The sequence below is a fragment of the Piliocolobus tephrosceles genome, chromosome 8 (genome assembly GCF_002776525.5).
Source record: "Piliocolobus tephrosceles isolate RC106 chromosome 8, ASM277652v3, whole genome shotgun sequence".
Lineage (NCBI taxonomy): Eukaryota > Metazoa > Chordata > Mammalia > Primates > Cercopithecidae > Piliocolobus > Piliocolobus tephrosceles.
Genome location: NC_045441.1, coordinates 28,498,697 through 28,517,936, shown reverse-complemented (window position 1 = coordinate 28,517,936; position 19,240 = coordinate 28,498,697). Strand labels below are relative to the sequence as shown.

Sequence of the window (19,240 nt, the reverse complement as noted above, 5' to 3'; positions counted from 1 at the left end):
AATATTTACCCAAGAAGTGACTCTTCTCATTTTAAATTTTATGTCTATGTATAACACACATACGCCATGCAAACACAGACATGTAACAGATGACAACAGCTGGATGCGGTGGCTCAGGCCTGTAATCCCAGCACTTTGGGAGGCTGAAGTGGGTGGATCACTTGAGGTCAGGAGTTCGAGACCAGCCTGGCCAACAGGGTGAAATTCCATCTCTACTAAAAATACAAACATTCGTTGGGTGTGGTGGTACATGCCTGTAATCCCGGCTACTGGGGAGGCTGAGGCAGGAGAATTGCTTGAACCTGGGAAGCAGAGGTTGTAGTGAGTCAAGATCGTGCCATTGCACTCCAGCCTAGGCGAAGAAGACTCCGTTTCAAAAAAAAAAAGAGGTGACAACAGTACAAGATGAAAATGTAAGTATGCTATCATAAAGTTAACATTATACATAAAAGTAGACTGATAAACATGCACATTATAAGCCTAAGGAGAAAATCTCTGTTACTGTGGGTTAAGCAAAAATTTTTTTGGACATAAAAAGCATAAATCTGGCTGAACGCGGTAGGTGGCTCACGCCTGTAATCCCAGCACTTTGGGAGACAGAAGCAGGCTGAGGTCAGGAGTTTGAGACCAGCCTGGCCAATATGGTGAAACCCTGTCTCTATTAAAAATACAAAATTTAGCTGGGCGTGATAGCACACGCCTATAATCCCAGCTACTCAGGAGGCTGAGACACGAGAATCACGTGAACCCAGGAGGCGGAGGTTACAGTGAGCTGAGAACACGCCTGGGTGACAGAGCGAGACACGCTGTCTCAAAAAAAAAAAAAAAAAAAAAAGCATAAATCAGAAAAATGCTAAACTGGTTTTTCATCAAAATTTAAAACTTTTGCTCTTGGAAATTACTGTTAGGGAAAGTGAGTCACAGACTGAGGAAAAAACGTTTGCAAAACATGTATTTGTATCTAGCATATATACAGAATTCTTACAACTTAGTAAGACAACCCAATTCATGAAGAATGAACATTTTGAGACACTTAGCAAAAGATATGAAGAGCAAATAAATACATGGAAGTACACTCAACATTACTTATCATTAGGGAATTGCAAATAAAACCACAATGAGATACCAATACCCATCCACTAAAATCAAAGACTGACCAAAAAAAATGAAGTCTTATTGAGGAGGTGAGGCATCTGGAATGCCCATACTGTACTGACTGGAATGCAAATGGCAAAGACATTTTGAAAAAGACCATGGGATTGTAGGAGGTCAAGCATTCGCTTCCCATACAACACAGCAAACCCTCTCCCAATTTACTCAAGAGAAACAAAAACAAAAGACCTGTACTCAAATGTTCAGTAGCTTTGCTCATAACAGCCAAAAACTGGAAACAACTCAAATGACTATCAACTGGGTGAACTGGATGTAATAAGTACTCACAAAGTGATCTCAGTTCTAAAGGTTATTTTTAAAAAATCACTTCTGAACAAGATTAATGAAGGCTTCATAGACAAAAACAACACCTGAGACTAGGAGCAGTGGCTCACAACTGTAATCCCAGCACTTTGGGAGGCCAAGGCAGGTGGATCACCTGAGGTCAGGAGTTCGAGACCAGGTGGCCAACATGGTGAAATCCCATCTCTACTAAAAATACAAAAACAACTAGCCAGGCGTAGTGGTGTGTGCCTGTAATCCCAACTACTCAGGAGGCTGAGACAGGAGAATTGCTTGAACCTGGGAGGTGGAGGTTGCAGTGAGCCGAGATCACACCACTGCACTCCAGCCACAAAGCGAGGCTTCGTCTCAAAACAAACAAACAAACTAACAAAAAAACACCTGAACTAAGGTTGAAAGAACGAGCAAGGCACATTGGCCAACTGAAGGAAGGATACAAACTAAGATACTAGAAAATAGTAAACAGTCCAGTTTGTATTGTGATCAGGATATACACTAAGAAGTAAGAGTACTTTGGTTCAGTCTGTGTTGAGGGTCTTAAATGCCCCATTCAAGAATTTGACTCAGTGGAATACCCAAACCCTTAAAAGATCCCAAATGGCCAAAGCAATCCCGAGCAAAAAGAACAAGGCTGGAGGTATCACACTATCTGACTTCAAAGTGTATTACAAAGCTATGTTAATCAAAAGAGTATGGTACTGGCATAAAAACAGAGACATTAACTGAAGGAACAGAATAGAGAACCCAGAAATAAACCCATTTACAGTCAACTGATTTTTGACAAAGTAGCCAAGAACACACAGTAAGAAAAGGACAGCCTCTTCAATAAATGGTGACGGGAGTGAGGCACAGTGGTGCATGTCTGTAGTCCTAGCTTCTGGGCGGGCTAGGCAGGAGGACTGCTTGAACCTAGGAGTTCTGAGACCAGCCTTGGCCAACACAGCAAGACCCTGTGTCTTAAAAATAAAAATAAACAGGGGTGGTAAAACTGGATATCCACATGGAGAATAATGAAAATAGACTCTCATCTCACATCTTATACAGTAGAAAGTAGAAGAAAAGCTCCATGACATTAGTTTGGGCAAAGGTTTCATGGTTATAAACCCAAAAGTACAGGGAACAAAAGCAAAAATAAACAAAGGGATGGATCAAATTAAAAAGCTTCTGCAAAGCAAAGGAAACAATTAACGAAGTAAAGTGACAACCTGCGGATAAGGAGAAAATACCTACAAACCACACATCTGATAAGGGATTAACATTCAAAATATTTTACGAACTCAAATCAACAGAAAGAAAATAAATAACCCAATTTCAAAAATGGGCAAAGGACCTAAATAGACATTCCTCAAAAGAGGGAATACAGTTGGGTTTGGTGATTAGTGCTTGAATCCCAGCTACTTGGGAGACTGAAGTGAGTGAGGTGGGAGGACTCCTTGAGCACAGGAGTTTGAGACCAGCCTGGGCAACATAGCAAGACTCCATCTCAGTGTTTAAAAAAAAAAAAAAAGGACATACAAATGGTCAACAGATACATGAAAAAATGCTCACCATCATCAATAATCACCAAGGAAATGCAAACTAAAACCACTATGAGATATCACCTCCCACCTGCTAGAATGGCTAGCATCAAAAAAATGAAAGATAACAAGTGTTGGCGAGGGTATAGAGAAAAGGGGACCCTTGTGCACTGCTGGTATGAATGTAAATTACTACAGCCATCATGGATAATGGTATGGAGGTTCCTCAAAAAAGTAAAAATAGGATTACCACATGATCCCACTTCTGGGTATATACCGAAAGGAACTGCAATCAGTATGCATAGGAGATGTCTCCACTCCCATGTTCATTGCAGCATTATTCACAATAGCTCAGATATGGAAGCAACCTAGGTGTCCATCATTAGATGAACGGATTAATTTTTTTAACGTGGTTCAGGTTTGTTTTTTGTTTTGTTTTGTTTCTGAGAAAGGGCCTCACTCTGTTGCCCAGGCTGGAGTGCAGTGGTACGGCTCAATCTCAGCTCACTGTAGCCTTTACCTCCAGGGCTCATGCAATTCTCCCAGTTCTGCCTCACAAGTAGCTGGGACTACAGGTACATGCCACCATGCTGGGCTAATTTTTCTGTATTTATAAAAAAGGGATTTCACCACGTTGCCCAGACCAGTCTCAAACTTCTAAGCTCAAGCAATCTGCCTGCCTCGGGCTCCCAAAGTACTAGGATTACAGGCGTGCGCCACCGCACTCAGCTCAGCTTTTAAAAAGAAGTAAATTATGTCATTTGTGACAGGAAGATAAATACTGCATGATCTCACTTATATATGGAATCTAGAAAATTCAAACTCATAGAAGCAGGGAGTAGAATGGTGGTTACCAGGGTCTAGGGGAGAGGAATGTATAGGGAAAGGGAGATGCTGATCAAAAGACACAAAGTTTCAGATAGACAGAAGGAACAAATTTTAGTGATCTATTGCGCAGAATGGTGACTACAATAACGCACTGCATATTCTGATATTGACAAAAGAGTAGTTTTTTTGTTTGTTTTGAAACGGAGTCTTGCTTTGTGCCCAGGCTGTAGTGTCATGGCAAGATTTTGGCTCGCTGCAACCTCTGCCTCCCAGGGTCAAGCTGTTCTGCTGCCTCAGCCTCCCAAGTAGTTGGGGTCTACAGGCACACGCCACGGTGCCTGGCTATGTTTTGTGTTTTTAGTAGAGACAGGGTTTTGCCATGTTGGCCAGGGTGGTCTTGAACTCCTGACCTCAAGTAATCCACCCACCTCGGCCTTCTAAAGTGCTGGGATTACAGACGTGAGCCACTGTGCCTGACCAGAGAGTAGATTTAAAATGTTTTCTTCAATGGCTGCTTGGAGCTGTGTTAAAAAAGAAAATTATTTTTAAAATGTTTTCACCACCAAAATAGCATGTATGTGATATGATGGATTTCTTAATTATCTTGATTAAGCCCTCCACAGGTAAACACCAAAATATCACACACATAAATATATATAATTATTTGTCAATAAAAAATAAATTGGCCAGGTGCAGTGGCTCACACCTGTAATTCCTGCACTTTGAGAGGCCAAGGTAGGCAGATCACCTGAGGTCAGGAGTTCAAGACCAGCCTGGCCAACATGGCAAAACCCCATCTCTACTAAAAGTACAAAAATTAGCTGGGCATGGTGGCGGGCACCTGTAATCACAGCTACTCAGGAGGCTGAGGCAGGAAAATTAGCCGGGCATGGTGGCGGGCACCTGTAATCACAGCTACTCAGGAGGCTGAGGCAGCTTGAACCCAGGAGGCACAGGTTGCAGTGAGCCAAGATCACACCACTGCACTACAGCCTGGGCAACAAGTGAGATGCCATCTCAAAAATAAATAAATAAATAAATAAATAATTTAAAAAGTATTTCATTCTGTAAGTATCTTACAGAAAAAAAAAAAATCAAATGAAAGTGGTATTTTAAATCTGAATGCAGAGAACAGGAGGGGCTCAAAGAGAAATCCAAAAGCGAGCAGAACTAACAGCATTCCAAGATAAATGTGTGGACCAAAAGATCACTGAAAAAAAAAAGAAAAAAACTTTATAGAACAAGAAGTTCATTACAATTAGGGTGGGAGAAGACATAAGTACTACTACAGTTAGACACTAGGTACCTGGGAGAAACTACTGCCACTTAAAACACACATGTGCACACACACACAGAGACCAATCAAAAACCTAGTCTTAAAACAAAACATTACATAAATAAGGTTAAAAGATAAAAGACAAGCTCATGAAAAATACTTGCTAATGCCGCAAAAAAAAAAAATAAAAAATAAAAAAATTAGTAGCTATAACACACAAGTAGCTCTTACAAGTTAATTAAAAAAAAAAAATGAATCAAGAAATCAGAACATCTGGCCAGGCACAGTGGCTCACACCTGTAATCTCTGCACTTTGAAAGGCCAAGGCAGGCAGATTACTTGAGCTCAGGAGTTTGAGACCAGCCTTGGCAACATGGTGAACCCCGTCTCTACCAAAAATAAAAAAATTAGCTGGACATGGTGGCATGCATCTGTGATCCCAGCTACTCGGGAGGCTGAGGTGAGATATCACTTGAGCCGGGAGGTGGAGGTTGCAGTGAGTAGAGATGGTGCCACTGCACTCCAGCCTGGGTGACAGAGTGAGACCCGGTCTCAATTAAAAAAAAAAAAAGAAAGAAAGAGGCCGGGCACAGTGGCTCATGCCTGTAATCCCAGCACTTTGGGAGGCCAAGACAGGTGGATCACCTGAGGTTGGGAGTTTGAGACCAGCCTGACCAACATGGAGAAATCTCATCTCTACTAAAAATACAAAATTAGCTGGGCATGGTAGCTCATGCCTATAATCCCAGCTACTCTGGAGGCTGAGGAAGGAGAATCGCTTGAACCCAGGAGGCAGAGGTTGCAGCGAGCCCAAATGGCACCATTGCACTCCTGCCTGGGCAACAAGAGAAAAAAAACTCCATCTCAAAAAAAAGAAAGAAAGAAATTAAAATATCCAGTAAACAGATGAAAATATATTAAACCGTATAAAATATCAAAGAAATGCAAATAAAACAATAATGATTCCAGGCACCAACAGTGGCTCACAACTGTAATCACAGCACTTTGGGAGGCCAAAGTGGACAGATCACTTGAGGTCAGGAGTTCAAGACCAGCCTAGCAAACATGGCAAAATTCCATCTCTACTAAAAATACAAAACAACAACAACAAAAAACCAATAACTGAATATGTTATGTGACAACCCCAAGTATTGGTGAGACTCACGAAATGGGTACTCCCATACTGCTGGAAAACATAAATTTGTAAAAGCCTTCTGAAAGGCATTTTGAAAGTGTATCAATGTTTCAAATGTATATACCACCTTTGCCTCAACAATTTTACCCCTGGGAAATTCAATCTAAAGAAGATAATGGAATAAATACACAAAAAATATATTTGCTTCAGATACACGCACATAGCAAAAATTTAAAAAAAAGACTAAGAATTTATCAAAGTGGATTCAGCCAAACAATGTATGCTATATCCATACAACAGAATACTAGGAGCTACTAATAAAGATGATATACTGTACTATGGAGTACAGGCTACAAGACAGCATCGTTACATGTTCCCACTTATGTAAAAAAAGTCTAGAAGAATGTTTATCAAAATGTCATGAATGATCATCTCATCAGGTAGCTGGGCTTAAGAGGCCTTTTTATCTCTTATACTTTTCTATACTAACTGAAAATTTCTACCATTAGCCTCTATTATGTTTGCAAACAGATGAAAAATAACAAAGAGCAGTATCAGAAAAAAAAATGACTCTAAGAAAGGTGAAATAATTTTATGTTAGATAAATTGAGTTTGGAATGCCAATTAAATATCCCAGTGAAAGTGCCCCTGTGCAACTGAAAATGCAAACAGAAAAGCGGGGATGCATGTAGATCATTTACCATTTTCGGTTCCTCTCACTAACCTTCTCGTTTCCGTTTTATTTACATTCCAGTTTTACCTATATTTATCCTCTAACGTACATCAATTTTATTTTCAAAATACATAAAAAACACTAGGTTCTTCCACAATTTAACTGTGCAGGAATTAAAGGAACAAAATCACTGCAAACAAGTAATGCTTCTGATTCTGGCTTGGTACTTCTGCTTCCAACACCCACTTTAAAGCTTATAAATTTATAGAAAACAAAGCCAACCAAAACCAAAATAACAACAACAAAATGATATTCACAAAGTCCAAAATAAAGGAAAAAATTAAAATTACCTTATATGTGAATATTAAGCAACATTCACTTTCAACTGGTTTTTCAAAAATAGCTACAATTTTTCAGAGTCGGGAAATGAAAGTTTGACATAATGTCTGCTGAGAAAATTTTCGGTTTAAAGATTAATTCAAACTCACCAAGAATTTATCTTGATCAGCACAACAGAGAGCAAATATAAACACTAGGTCTGAATTTATTCCATTCACACTAAAGTGAGTCCCAGCATCCTCTACTCATTCTAATAAAGTAGAAGCTAGAAAGAGGTTCTTAAATTCCCTCCTTATAAATCGAAACAATTACCTGCCCTATCCTAGAGTATGAGAGTATGTGTAAACCAAAATACCAAGCAAGTTTAGAGATATAACTGGCATCTGTGCAGACTGGTTTGTACTAATCTGTAGAGGGAAAAAATACTTAAATTAAACCACCAATAAATAAGCTCTGTAATTTTCCTCTAGGAGCTTACAATCTAGCAGGGAAAACACAAAAGTAGCCAGTCAACTAAGCAGATATTAAACACAATTTTTTAAAGCTCTATAACAAAGATAAAGTGCTGTGGGGGCACAGGAAAAGAAATTAACTTTTATCTAGATGAATGGAAAAAGTTCTCAAGATAGTGGGATTTAAGGCTGGACACACTGGCTCATGCCTGTAATCCCAACACTTTGGGAGGCAAGGAGAAGAGGATTGTTTGACCCTAGGAGACCAGCCTGAGCAACATAGTGAGACACCATCTCTACCAAGAAAACACACACACACACACACACAAAAGACAGGGATTTTTTAGCTGAGTTTTAAATGCAAAGCTGCAGATGAAGAGCAAAAGAGAGTTTGGAGTGTCTCATCATTTAAGCTAAGAGAACAGCAAGTATAAAAATAGAAATAAAAATGTCTCTGAAAATAGAATTGTGATAGAATGGAGTCAGATCATAAAAGGCATTAACTGATGATGCATTAGGAAGTTTAGACTTGGCCATGCACAGTTGCTCATGCCTGTAATCCCAACACTTTGGGAGGCCCAGGTGGGAGGACTGTCTGAGGCCAGGAGTTCAAGACAAGTCAGAGCAACATGGTAAAACTCATCACTACAAAAAATACAAAAAGTAGCCAGGCATGGTGGCGTGAACCTGTAATCCCAGCTACTTGGGAGGCTGAAGCAAGAGGATCCTCTGGGCCCAGAAGTTCGAAGCTGCTATAAGCCATGATCGCATCATTGCACTCCAGGCTGGGCAACTGAGCTAGACACCATCCCTTCAAACAAAAAAGTTTAGGTTTATTTGAATAATAATTCTAATATAATGGGAGTGACATGAGCTAAACAAAGACATTAACTCTCCTGATAAAGAATGAACTGAGAAGAATGGATGAAAGGAGAAGACTGGTAACAGTAACAGGAAGTCTAGCTAATTAACCTGAAAGGGTGATAGAAATGGAAAGAAATAAATATTAGTGTGAGCGGAAAAGAAACATGATAAGGACTGAGTAGATGTAAATATTAGGTAAAGTTTGGTCAGAGAAGGAGCAAAACACAAGGCCATCACTTTGAAATGAAAACAATGATTACAGCTCTGGAAATTTAAGACAGTTAACCTGAACTTCCATTCCCTTTTGAGAGTTTCTGCATTTGTTCTAGTATCCTATTTTTTGACACTTTTAAAAAGCATTTTAAGAATTCCATTCACCTAGGGATTTTCATGACTTATTTCTATTAAGTATACATTAAATCAGTGGCATTTTTTTTGAGTTTCTTTTTTCATTATACAGTATCTTCATTTCATATACTTCTGAACCATAGTTTTCAGGACAAAACACTAAATAATCCATAACAGAGGTACCACATATAGTAATAATTTTACTTGTTTATATTTGGAGTCCACCCATCTTTTTCAGATTCTTAGGTTCTTGTTATCATTCCACAACGAATGCTTCTGGGCTTCTTGGTGGAATGGAACTTCCATAAGTTTAGAGAAAGAACAGAACATACATAGTAATTTCTTGCACAGATTTTAATCTGACATCAGTAACTTCAGCTCAAAATAATTCGGGAAAACCAACACCAATAAACTAAGAGTAATTAATGTCTTCAAGAAATGTTTTTAGCCAATCTTTGTAAAGACAAACTAGAAAAAAATCCAAAAGATTTAAACCCAATTGTTCATAAAAACTATGAATAAACACAAATAAGCTGAAAGACTCTTTAGAAGATTCATCTTTTAAAATCCTCAAAATGCTAAAAAAAAATGGCCAAGGAACAGAAATTAACACATAAGTACCCAAACAGAAGCTGATTTTTCACCAAAACAGGTCATTATGTGAGGTGGCCAGCACCCCTGAATGCCAACTGAAGTTCAATGACGCATATGCTTTAAGTGGTAAGTGGCCCATGTTCTTTAATGAATAGACTGCTGTTAGAATTCTTCGTATTGTAATCAAAATCCACCTTCATATTGTAACCAAAATCCATGCTCTTTAATATTAAGAGCATGTACTTTCAAATCAGTCCAGGGTTTCAATCCAAGCTGACCTTGGAACAAATCACTTAAATTTTTAGAGCTCCCATTTCCCAATCCATCAATGGAAATATTTCCAACTATCACATGGATTTTGGTGGTCAATGTATGTTAAATATCAATGCCTGGCATACAGTAAAACACTATAAAAAGTACCCTCCCCTCTTTTCAATACACCCTCACATTTATTATAGGGCCAATCAGCAAGATTATGTGACCTTCCACACCCCAACAGTCAAGTAGTAAAGAAAATATGACAAACAGATTATACAGGGGAAAAAGTAAAAGTAAGAGGGAACTGACGAAAAGAAACGCATGAGCTGAGGACTGAAGATTCAAATGAAGACAAAGAACAAGTTGTGAAGCAGAAGTCACTAAAATGAAAAGGATTTATTTATCTGACATCAAAAAAAGCTTCAGCCTGGGTACGGAGGCTCACACTTGTAATCCCAGGATTTTGGGAGGCTGTTTTAGGTGGATCATTTGAGCCCAGGAGTTTGACACTAGCCTGGGCAACATGGTGAAACTCTATCTCTATTTTCAGCTTATTTAAAATTGTTTTTCATCTTCATACCATGATTTCAATACTATTTTGAATGTGTATGCATTTCCTTAAAAATATCGACACTGACAATTCATTAATATGTAAGTTCTGCGTAGGCTGGGAAAAGATTACACTGTTTCTTACAGCATTACACATGGTCTATATTAAATATTTGAATGAAGTTTGTAATACAGGCCCACATTAATATTTTGTATGTTCAGGAAACTCCAGCATCCCTTCATTTATCTATTCAACACTTATTAAGAGTGTACAGTTATTAAGAGTGCCAGATACAGTGCTGAGCACTGGAAACACAATGGTGGACAAGACAGGCCAGTTGCCTTCATGGAACTCACAGTAGTCCATTCGTTAAAGAACATGGGCCACTTACCACAAGTAATACATTCTGAAAATAAATAAAACTTTCTGCATTCATCTGTACAAGTGAGTTCAATTAACTGTTCCCAAAAAGTAACGACACATTTACTATACTTTAAAATCTTAAGATTTTTCCAATCAACTATTTTAGCTATTAATTCTGGGCCCCATGTTTTCAGCTGGACATTTGACAAACTAGATATAATGTGAAAAATCTGAAAACCACATGAGTTTTTTTAGCCTAGAAGACTCAGAAATCATGACAACTGTCTTTACATTTTAAAGGGTTAGCATACACGTGTGCTCTGTACCATTCCAAAAGGTTCAACTTGGAGCAATTGGTAGAAGTGGCATGAAGGTGGATTTTGGTTACAAAATGAATTCTAACAATTTGAGATATTGAATAAATCAACCACCTTAAATATTTCTGTGAGACTGCATGTTTTAAAAAGATAAAATTTCATTTAATCCTTGAAATAATCCAGAAAAACAAGTGTTTCCCTGTTACAGTTTAGGAAACTGAGTCTTCAAGAATCTTGCTAAAAAATCAAGTCCCAAATCTAGTGGAACAGGCTGCCTCAAAGTAATGTGCTTCCCACCTCCAGATGTATTTAAGGCACACACCAAATGGCCATCTATCAGGAATGTTAGCCAAGATACCCTAAAGTTCCTTCTAAATTCAACCCTTTACAAATACTGCTGGTCAATATAAACACCATGAAAAGATTCTGTGTTGAATGGTCCTCCATAATGCAAGCTCCATGAGGGCAGTAACTTTTTCTTCCGTGCTACATCCCAATACCTAAAACAGTATATGGCATACAATACAGGGTCAAAAAACACTTGCTAAATATGAATAGTCCTAGTCATACATACCACGATTATACATTTCATATATATACATAAAATACATGCCACTATTATACAATAAAGGACCTCGCTGAAGTAACCAGCAACTAAAAAGCCTAAGTATAAAATCCATTCTTAAAATTGCATCAAGCACTTTAAATTGTTCAGGTCCTGAAACTTCAACCAACCAGTTTGCGAAACAAATTCAACCGCAAAAACTGCAAACCTTTTGGCAAAGTATCATAGTTAAAAGTAAAATACAAACTCTTACAAGATATAATGGCTAATTTTGATGAATGAGTTTTTCAATTCTTCACTAAGGCATCAACTACCATTTTAAGTGTGCTTCAACACTCTTTAAAAGAGTGAAGCAATTTATACAACTCTTTTGGCTTAAAGACAAACTCACCCTCAGATCTCTACAAACATCACACCTTCACATTTATTATGCCGATGCTCCAAAAACGTCTGCTAATTTTGCAGATGCATATTCGTTATTTTGTTGAGATTCCACATAATCCATACTTGGGGTACCGTATATCCACTTGCCATTACTGAAACCCAATAGGAAAAACTGATACAAATGTCATTTTGCAATACTCTAAACTATAAGGCCTGGAATGTCCAAATATCTCAAGGAATATAAGAACCCATAAAATACTCGAAAGTTGTTTTTAACGCATTTTGCTTAGTGGATAAGTATACTTTAAGGCATATTTTTAAAAAGAATATTATATAACAAAAAAGGCAAGAAAGCTACATAAAAGTTTTACTCCAATTTCACTAAATTAAATTACACCTTTTAAAGATTTCTGGACAAAGATTCTGATATTTAAAGGTATAGTTATATTGTGTTTTTATCCTTCGGGCATATCTAAAAAAAAAAAAGTCGACTTAGCTTTTAAAGTAAGCAGTTACAGGCTTATAATAGTATAAGAATGTACTCAGCCATTCACTTGGTTACACTAGGTTACACCACCAAGATTTATAATGTTATTAGCAACTGGGTGTCATCACAAACCAACAAAGAAAGCACAATCTTGTCATTTCTTCTACTTTCTATAATTATGACTTTGAAAGATCAGGTAAAAACTACCCCACACAAGAACATCACTAAATAGATACCTTTCTTATCTCTTCAGTATTCAGAACTATCAGCTTCCACCTAAGCTTTTTTCACATACTAAAAGAATAAACTTTACAGAAAGGCTGCTTCTTTCTCTGTAATAATCATGAAACATGTGTAATCCATACCTAACTCTGACATCAGCACCTGATTCTTATTCCCCTGTACAATGCTAGATCCTAAGCTGCAGTCCATTCTTAAATCCCCAACAATGAAACCTCACAGAACTTCCGAAATTTAAACGACTTAAACCACCTCTGGGTTTATCCAAATTGTACCAGAAACGCAAAGAGCAATTGAGAGAAACCTGTTAACACATTAATGCAACAAGTCTGAAACTTTGAATTCTTCCTTAGAAATCTTCCCCGACACAGGAGAAAAGTTCCGTTCGCCCAGTTGCTTTGTCCCTTCGACCCCCTAAAAAAGTGTCACGCGCGCGAAAACGCCTACCCTCCCTGGGAGGCTCAGGCAGTGTTGTCTCGTCTCGGTGGTGGATCTGAATGGTTTTGAAGACCCAGGCACCACTTTCCCTTCCTCCTGGGGATCTGGCCAGAGCAGCCAAAGTACACACGGGCAGAACGACGGGACTCACCTGAGCACAGGGCTGTAGGGACTGCGAGAACGGCGCCAGCTGCTGCTGCTGTAGGGACTAGGGGACACGTCGCCGCCCCGCTCGTAGGAGCTGTGGCGGCTGTAGCTGGGGGAGCGGCGGCGGCTGTAGGGGCTCGGGGAGCGCGGCAGCCGCCGAGAATAGGGGCTGCTGCCACCTCCTGCCGGGCTGGGGGACTTGCGGCTCCTCAGGCTCTGAGAGGCCCTGTGGGACACCGGGCTGTCGTCCCGGCCTCCCAGCGGGCTGAGGGACCGCCGCCGCCTGTAGGCCTTGGGCTCGGTCTTGTCCTCTCGGTAGGCCTTGGGCGGTTCCTTATAGGCCGAAGGCGGCTCCTTGGACGTCTTAGTCCGGCTGCGGTGGGCCTTCGAGTCCCGGTCCTTGCGGCTGCTACTGCTGCTGGACGTGGCCGAGGCGCTTTTCCGGCGGCCGCCGCTACTGCTGCTGCTGCCGCTCTTGGCGGCCTCCGCCCGCTCCTCGCCGCTGTGGCTGTGGCGGCTGCGGGACTTGGAGGCCTCGCTGCCACCGCGCTGTCCATCTCGCCGCCGGTGCTCGCGGTGGCGCTCCTTGCTGCGGCCACTGCTGCTGCGGCGGTCCCGGCGGGGCCTGCGCTCCGACCCCTCCCCGCGCCGCTGGGTGCCGGAGGAGGAGGCCGGACTCCCGCCGCTGCCCCCCGTTCCCCCGGCAGCCGTCGCCGCCGTTGCCGCGCTGGCCCCCCCCAGCAGCAGCCCCTGCTCGGACTGGGAGCTCACATCCTCGTATTCCACCAGCGGGGTCACACCCCCGCCGCTACTAGCACCGCCACCGCCGTCCTGCTGCGGCTGGGGCAGCGAGAAGACCCGACGCTTCTCCGCCTCCTGCCCGGCGCGGGGCCCGCGGCGCCGCTTCTGCCGCCCTCCTGCGCGCCTCTTGCCTCTAGCCAGCCGCTTGACCTCCAGAGGGGGGCCCGGGCTGAAGCAAGAGGAGGAGGCCGCGGCGGCGGCGGCTGCGGCGGCGGCCGTGCCGGGAGCAGCCAGGAAGAGCAGAGGCGGCGGGGGCGGCGGCGGTTGCAGGAGCTGCGGCTGCAGGAGCGGCAACAGCAGCGGCGGCTGCTGAGGGGACAGGAATCGCCTCCGCTTGCGGCGTTCCTCCAACTTCTTCTCCGCCCAACTCAGGCCCCCGCCTCCCCCCAGCGCCGTGTCCGAGCTGCTCGGCATCGCCTAGAGCCAGCCGCAGAGCGCGGCGCGGGTGCGGCCTCCTCCCAGGTCAGATCCTGGCCATCTCCCCCGCCGGAAACGGGAGCGGTGGCGGAGGGACACCGAGCACCAGGACCGGCCGGGAGACGCGCCACGATAATCCGGGTCGGGACTCGGGTCCCTGGGTTCCAGGTCACAGTGGGGTACGCAGCGGCCTCCGGACCTCAGAGAAGCAAGAATCCGGGCGGCGGAGCTCCCGATCGCGTTCGTCGTCCTATACCTCGGCAGCGAAAACACCAGATGCGCCGGGCGCTGACCTGCAGGGGAGTCCCGAGTCCTCCAAGTGCCCCCGGGGGTGGGGGAGCGGCCTCGGCCGCGCTCTCGGCTCTGGCAGCGCAACGCGGAAGTACCACCTTCGTCGCCGCTTCACTCCATCGCGCCCTGACGTTGGGTGCGAGTTCAGGGGAGGGGAGCGGGCGAGACAACAACACGCTCCCCCGCCTCCTCTTCGGCGTCGACGTCGTCCTCCTGTGGTGGCGGCGACACACCGCAGGCGCCTCGGAAGTGGCCTGGGCCTGACAACAACTCCCAGCCTAGAGCCTCGCGCACTCTGCGGCCCGCGGGGTTGGGCAGCGGGGCGGGGCGAGGCGGGGGCGACCAGGCTGCGGCTCTTGGTTGGGGCAGCAAGTGTGCGGGGCTGGGCGGGGGGCTATTTCCGGGGAGATGGGGGCGGGGGCGTTTCTGAGTCTGTGGCGGTGAGTATGGGCCCTGACTTTCTTCTTTCGCCGCCACAGCCGCGAGCAGAGGTGGCGGAGCTACCCCTTTCCTCCGCTCCCCCCCTCCACGAGGAGGCTCCTGATGTGCGCGGCCGGCCTCGGCTCGCTCCTCCCCTTCCCTCTCCGCTCCTCGTCAGGAGGAGGGAGAGCCACCGGACTTGCTGGTTGGGCCCTAACCTCCACAACCCCTCCTCCTCGCCTCGCTCTTTGGGCTTTTCCCCCTCAGCCCTGACGTACGACCGGGAGCGCGCCCGGACGTCACGCTCAGAGAAAGCCGAAGATGAGAGGTGGCCGGGGCAAGAGAGGCGGGAACAAAGTTGCCGCGCACTGGCGTGCTCGCTCCCGCCAGGGGCCGGCGGGCCGCACCGGAAGTGACATGTGTAGACACGGCTTGGCTTCCGGCGAGGGTGGGACTCTATGCGAAGAAGGGTTAAAGAAAGGAGAGGATTCGTGCGCCGCCCACTGCTGTGGCTTGAGACTCTCCCCGTGGTGGCGCGCCCGTCGTGCCTGTTGCTTGCGTCCAGCGCGCAGTGCCGGTTCCGGCCCTTTGCAGATGCCGCACTGCCTGCCTGGTGAGCGAAAGGTCACAGTGAGAACAAGCGTCTCTGGAGACTGCGAGGGAACTAATGCTGTTGGTGGCCTTCTGGGCTAGGCAGTCACCCCGTAGCCTGCCTTCAGTCAAGCCCTGGAAGCGGAACAACTGCGAAAGGAGAGAAGACACCCCGCGAAACAGGGCGGAGATGGCCTTGGTTTAACTTGTCTAGGGTACACCAAAGTTCGAGGCCTCACCTTTTTTTTTTTTTTTTTTGGAGACTGAGTTTCGCTCTTGTTGCCCACGCTGGAGTGCAATGATGCGATCTCGGCTCACCGCAACCTCCGTGAGGCGCCTTCTTATCCTGAAAAACAGACTTGGGAATCACAGCTCAAGCTTCGGTAACACTATTTACTTTAAAATAAAAAATGTTAAAGCTTTAAATCAATGCAGGGAATAAGTGGAATGTTAAAAGGAACTACTGAAAATTCCATAACTTCTCAGGAGCCTTGAAATCAAAACATCTTGTGCGAATGAGGACTGCCCTCTTAGTACTTCACCCACTTTCACCTTAATATCTAAACCTCTAGGGTTGCCAAACATAGCCATATAGTGACCTCACATCTAATTTCTTGCCTTAGAATTGCCCTTCAGTTACAGACTGAGCACTTGGGATAGTTAGATTAAAATCTAAATGGCTTGTTGACTTTTGGAATGGTTGGAAACGCAAGCTAAGGCGGCGCGGTGGCACACGCCTGTCGTCCCAGCTACTCCAGAGGCTGAGGCAGGAGGATCTCTGGAACTCAAGAGTTTGAGGCTGGAGTGAGCTGTGACCATGCCACAGCACCCCATACTGGGCAATCGGCAGGGCGAGGCCCTGCCTCTAATAAAAAGCCGTCTGTTCAATGACTACCTGTAGTCACCCCTTTGAAAATTTATTTGTTCAGATTATCAGTTGGTTTAGTTCTTAAACACTTGGTATCTATCCATCATTCATACCTTAGTGTAAATTATTTTAATCAGTTTGACATCACAGTATCACAGACTGGACTGATTTAAGCTAAGATCAGATTTCACTGACTGAGTACAAAGGATGTTGGTTTGCTGAAGGGTAAAGGAGGAGGCAAAGGAATAGGTAATCTTAAAGTCAGAGCATGTCCCAGGAGGGCAGGCCTGGGTAGGTCACACCATGGGACGGGCATTGAGAAACTGAATAGAAAAATAGGGGCAGAGTTCCTAAAACAAATTTCTCGTTGACAGTATTGTTGAGTGAAGGTCCTGTAGCCAGCCTCCTGCCAAAGACTGTTTAGGAAGTGGCTTTTTCAGAAACATGTAGGATCAACTTGTTCCATCATCCTACATTAAATAGAGTGGAATAACAGAACAAAGAAAGCAAATAAGAGGTTTAGCTTGCAGCTCCCCACATGTACAAACAGTTCCACTTGAGAATGTCATCTTCTATCATATACTTTCAAACAAAACTTGATCCATAATAAATGGATAATTCCCATGGGTAAGTGTGTTAAATGGAGAAGAACAAAAAAGAAAAGTAAATGGATAGTTCCCAATTCAGGCTGCAAACAAAAAACATGTACTAAAATATTTTTACTGTTGTTCTACCACCCACATGTTTCCTCAAAGATTCTACCTTTGGTGGGGGAAGTTGAATGAACATTTTGAGCTCTCCAAAGATACCCGCCCACGTGGTTAGAAACACTAATAAAGGATTCAAACTCCAAAAAATGGGAACGACCTTTGAATTAGAAGTTGTCTGTGTCTATAAGCCTGTCTGCTTGCCTGAATATTAAAGAGATTTGAAATTGCCATTTGAGAGTATATTTTTGTTTATTACTGCTTGTGTGGGGGGGAGGGGTTGGTGTTTTGTTTTTGTTTTTGTTGTTTTTGAGACAGAGTTTCATTCTTGTCGCCTAGGCTGGAGTGCAGTGGTGCAATCTTGGCTCACTGCAGCCTCCATCCCCAAGGTTCAAGCGATTCTCCTGCCTCAGCCTCTGGAGTAGCTGGGATTACAGTGGCCCGCCACGATGCCAGGCTAATTTTTTGTATTTTTAGTAGAAATGGGATTTCGTCATGTTGGGCAGGCTGGTCTCGATCGCCTGACCTCAGGTGATCCACCGGCCTTGGCCTCCCAAAGTGTTGGGATGACAGACGTGAGTCACTGCCCCCGGCCCCGGACTCATCTTGTATGCAGTTGAGAGGCCCACAGTGTTGGCACTTTTTTCAGAAGTGCAATATTGCTTCTACGTGTTGGGGAGTGGGAATGCTTGCTGGTTCAGTAAAGCTGAAGGATACGTATTTATAAAACAGTAATGGTGGAGTAAACTTCTAGCTGTTTTCCTACATGGATTTTCCCTTGATTACATCAGTAACAGTATCCTGGGTTTAATGGGGGTAAATGTGCCTAGCTAAAAACTACCTCTTCCAGTATTCCTTGCAGATGAGACGTGATCATTGGCTCCTGCCAGTGAAGGGAAGTAGAAGTTGTTGGACGAAGCTTCTGGAAATGATTCTTAGAAAATGGAAGATCAGGGCCAGGCTGGGGCAGGAGAATCGCTTGGGACTAAAAGCACACGCCACCATGCCTAGGTCTCAAAGTGTGCGCCACCATGCCTGGCTAATTTTTGTATTTTCAGTAGAGACGGGGTTTCACCATATTGGCCAGGCTGCTCCCAAGCTCCTGGCCTCAAGTGATCTGCCCTCCTCTGCCTCCCAAAGTGCTGGGATTACAGGCATGAGCCACCGTGCCTGGCCTGGAATAAATTGTTGTTGTTGTTGTTGCTCTGTTGCCCAGGCTGCAGTGTAGTGGCATGATCTTGGCTCACTGTAACCTCCACCTCCCGGATTCAAGCAGTTCTCCTGCCTGAGCCTCCCAAGTAGCTGGGATTACAGATGTGCGCCATCACGCCTGGCTCATTTTTGTATTTTTAGTAGAGACGGGATTTCACCCTGTTGGTCAGGCTGGTCTTGAATTCCTGACTTCAAGTGATCTGGCTGCCTCAGCCTCCCAAACTGCTGGGATTGTAGGTGTGAGCCACCGCACCTGGCCAAATGTTTTTTATTCTTTAATTTTACAAAAATGTTTAGGTACTCTTAGGTGATAAATATTCGTGAATATTTGGAAGTTCAACTAGACAACAAGAGTATTTCAAGTTACTGATTACATCAACTAATTTGAGAGAAACAAACATGAACAATTCATCTTTTTTTTTTTTAATTTCTCTTGAGTCATTAACATCTTAAAATATAATACTGATGATGACATAGGTTACAGGAAATCATCTCTACCAGAACTTTTTTTTTTTTTTTGGAGACAAAGTCTCGCTCTTGTCTCCCAGGCTGGAGTGCGATGGTATGATCTCGGCTCACTGCAACCTCTGCCTCCCGGCTTCAAGCGATTCTCCTGCCTCAGCCCCCCGAGTAGCTGGAATTACAGGCTCCTGCCACCACACCCAGCTAGTTTTGGTATTTTTAGTAGAGACAGGGTTTAACC

At 43.8% G+C, this 19,240-nt stretch overlaps 1 protein-coding gene across 3 annotated transcripts in view; it reads right to left on the bottom strand.

Annotated features, from left to right (window-relative positions):
• Positions 1-15,049, bottom strand: part of CDK13 (cyclin dependent kinase 13) — a 140,715-nt gene extending 125,666 nt beyond the window's left edge. For all 3 annotated transcript variants that reach the window (XM_023226503.1, XM_023226502.1, XM_023226501.2), the window contains exon 1: positions 13,235-15,049. In XM_023226503.1, coding sequence (XP_023082271.1) covers positions 13,235-14,445 — 1,211 coding nt within the window. In that variant the 5' untranslated portion in view covers positions 14,446-15,049. The remainder of the gene's footprint in view (positions 1-13,234) is intronic.
• Between the last annotated feature and the right edge of the window lie 4,191 nt (positions 15,050-19,240).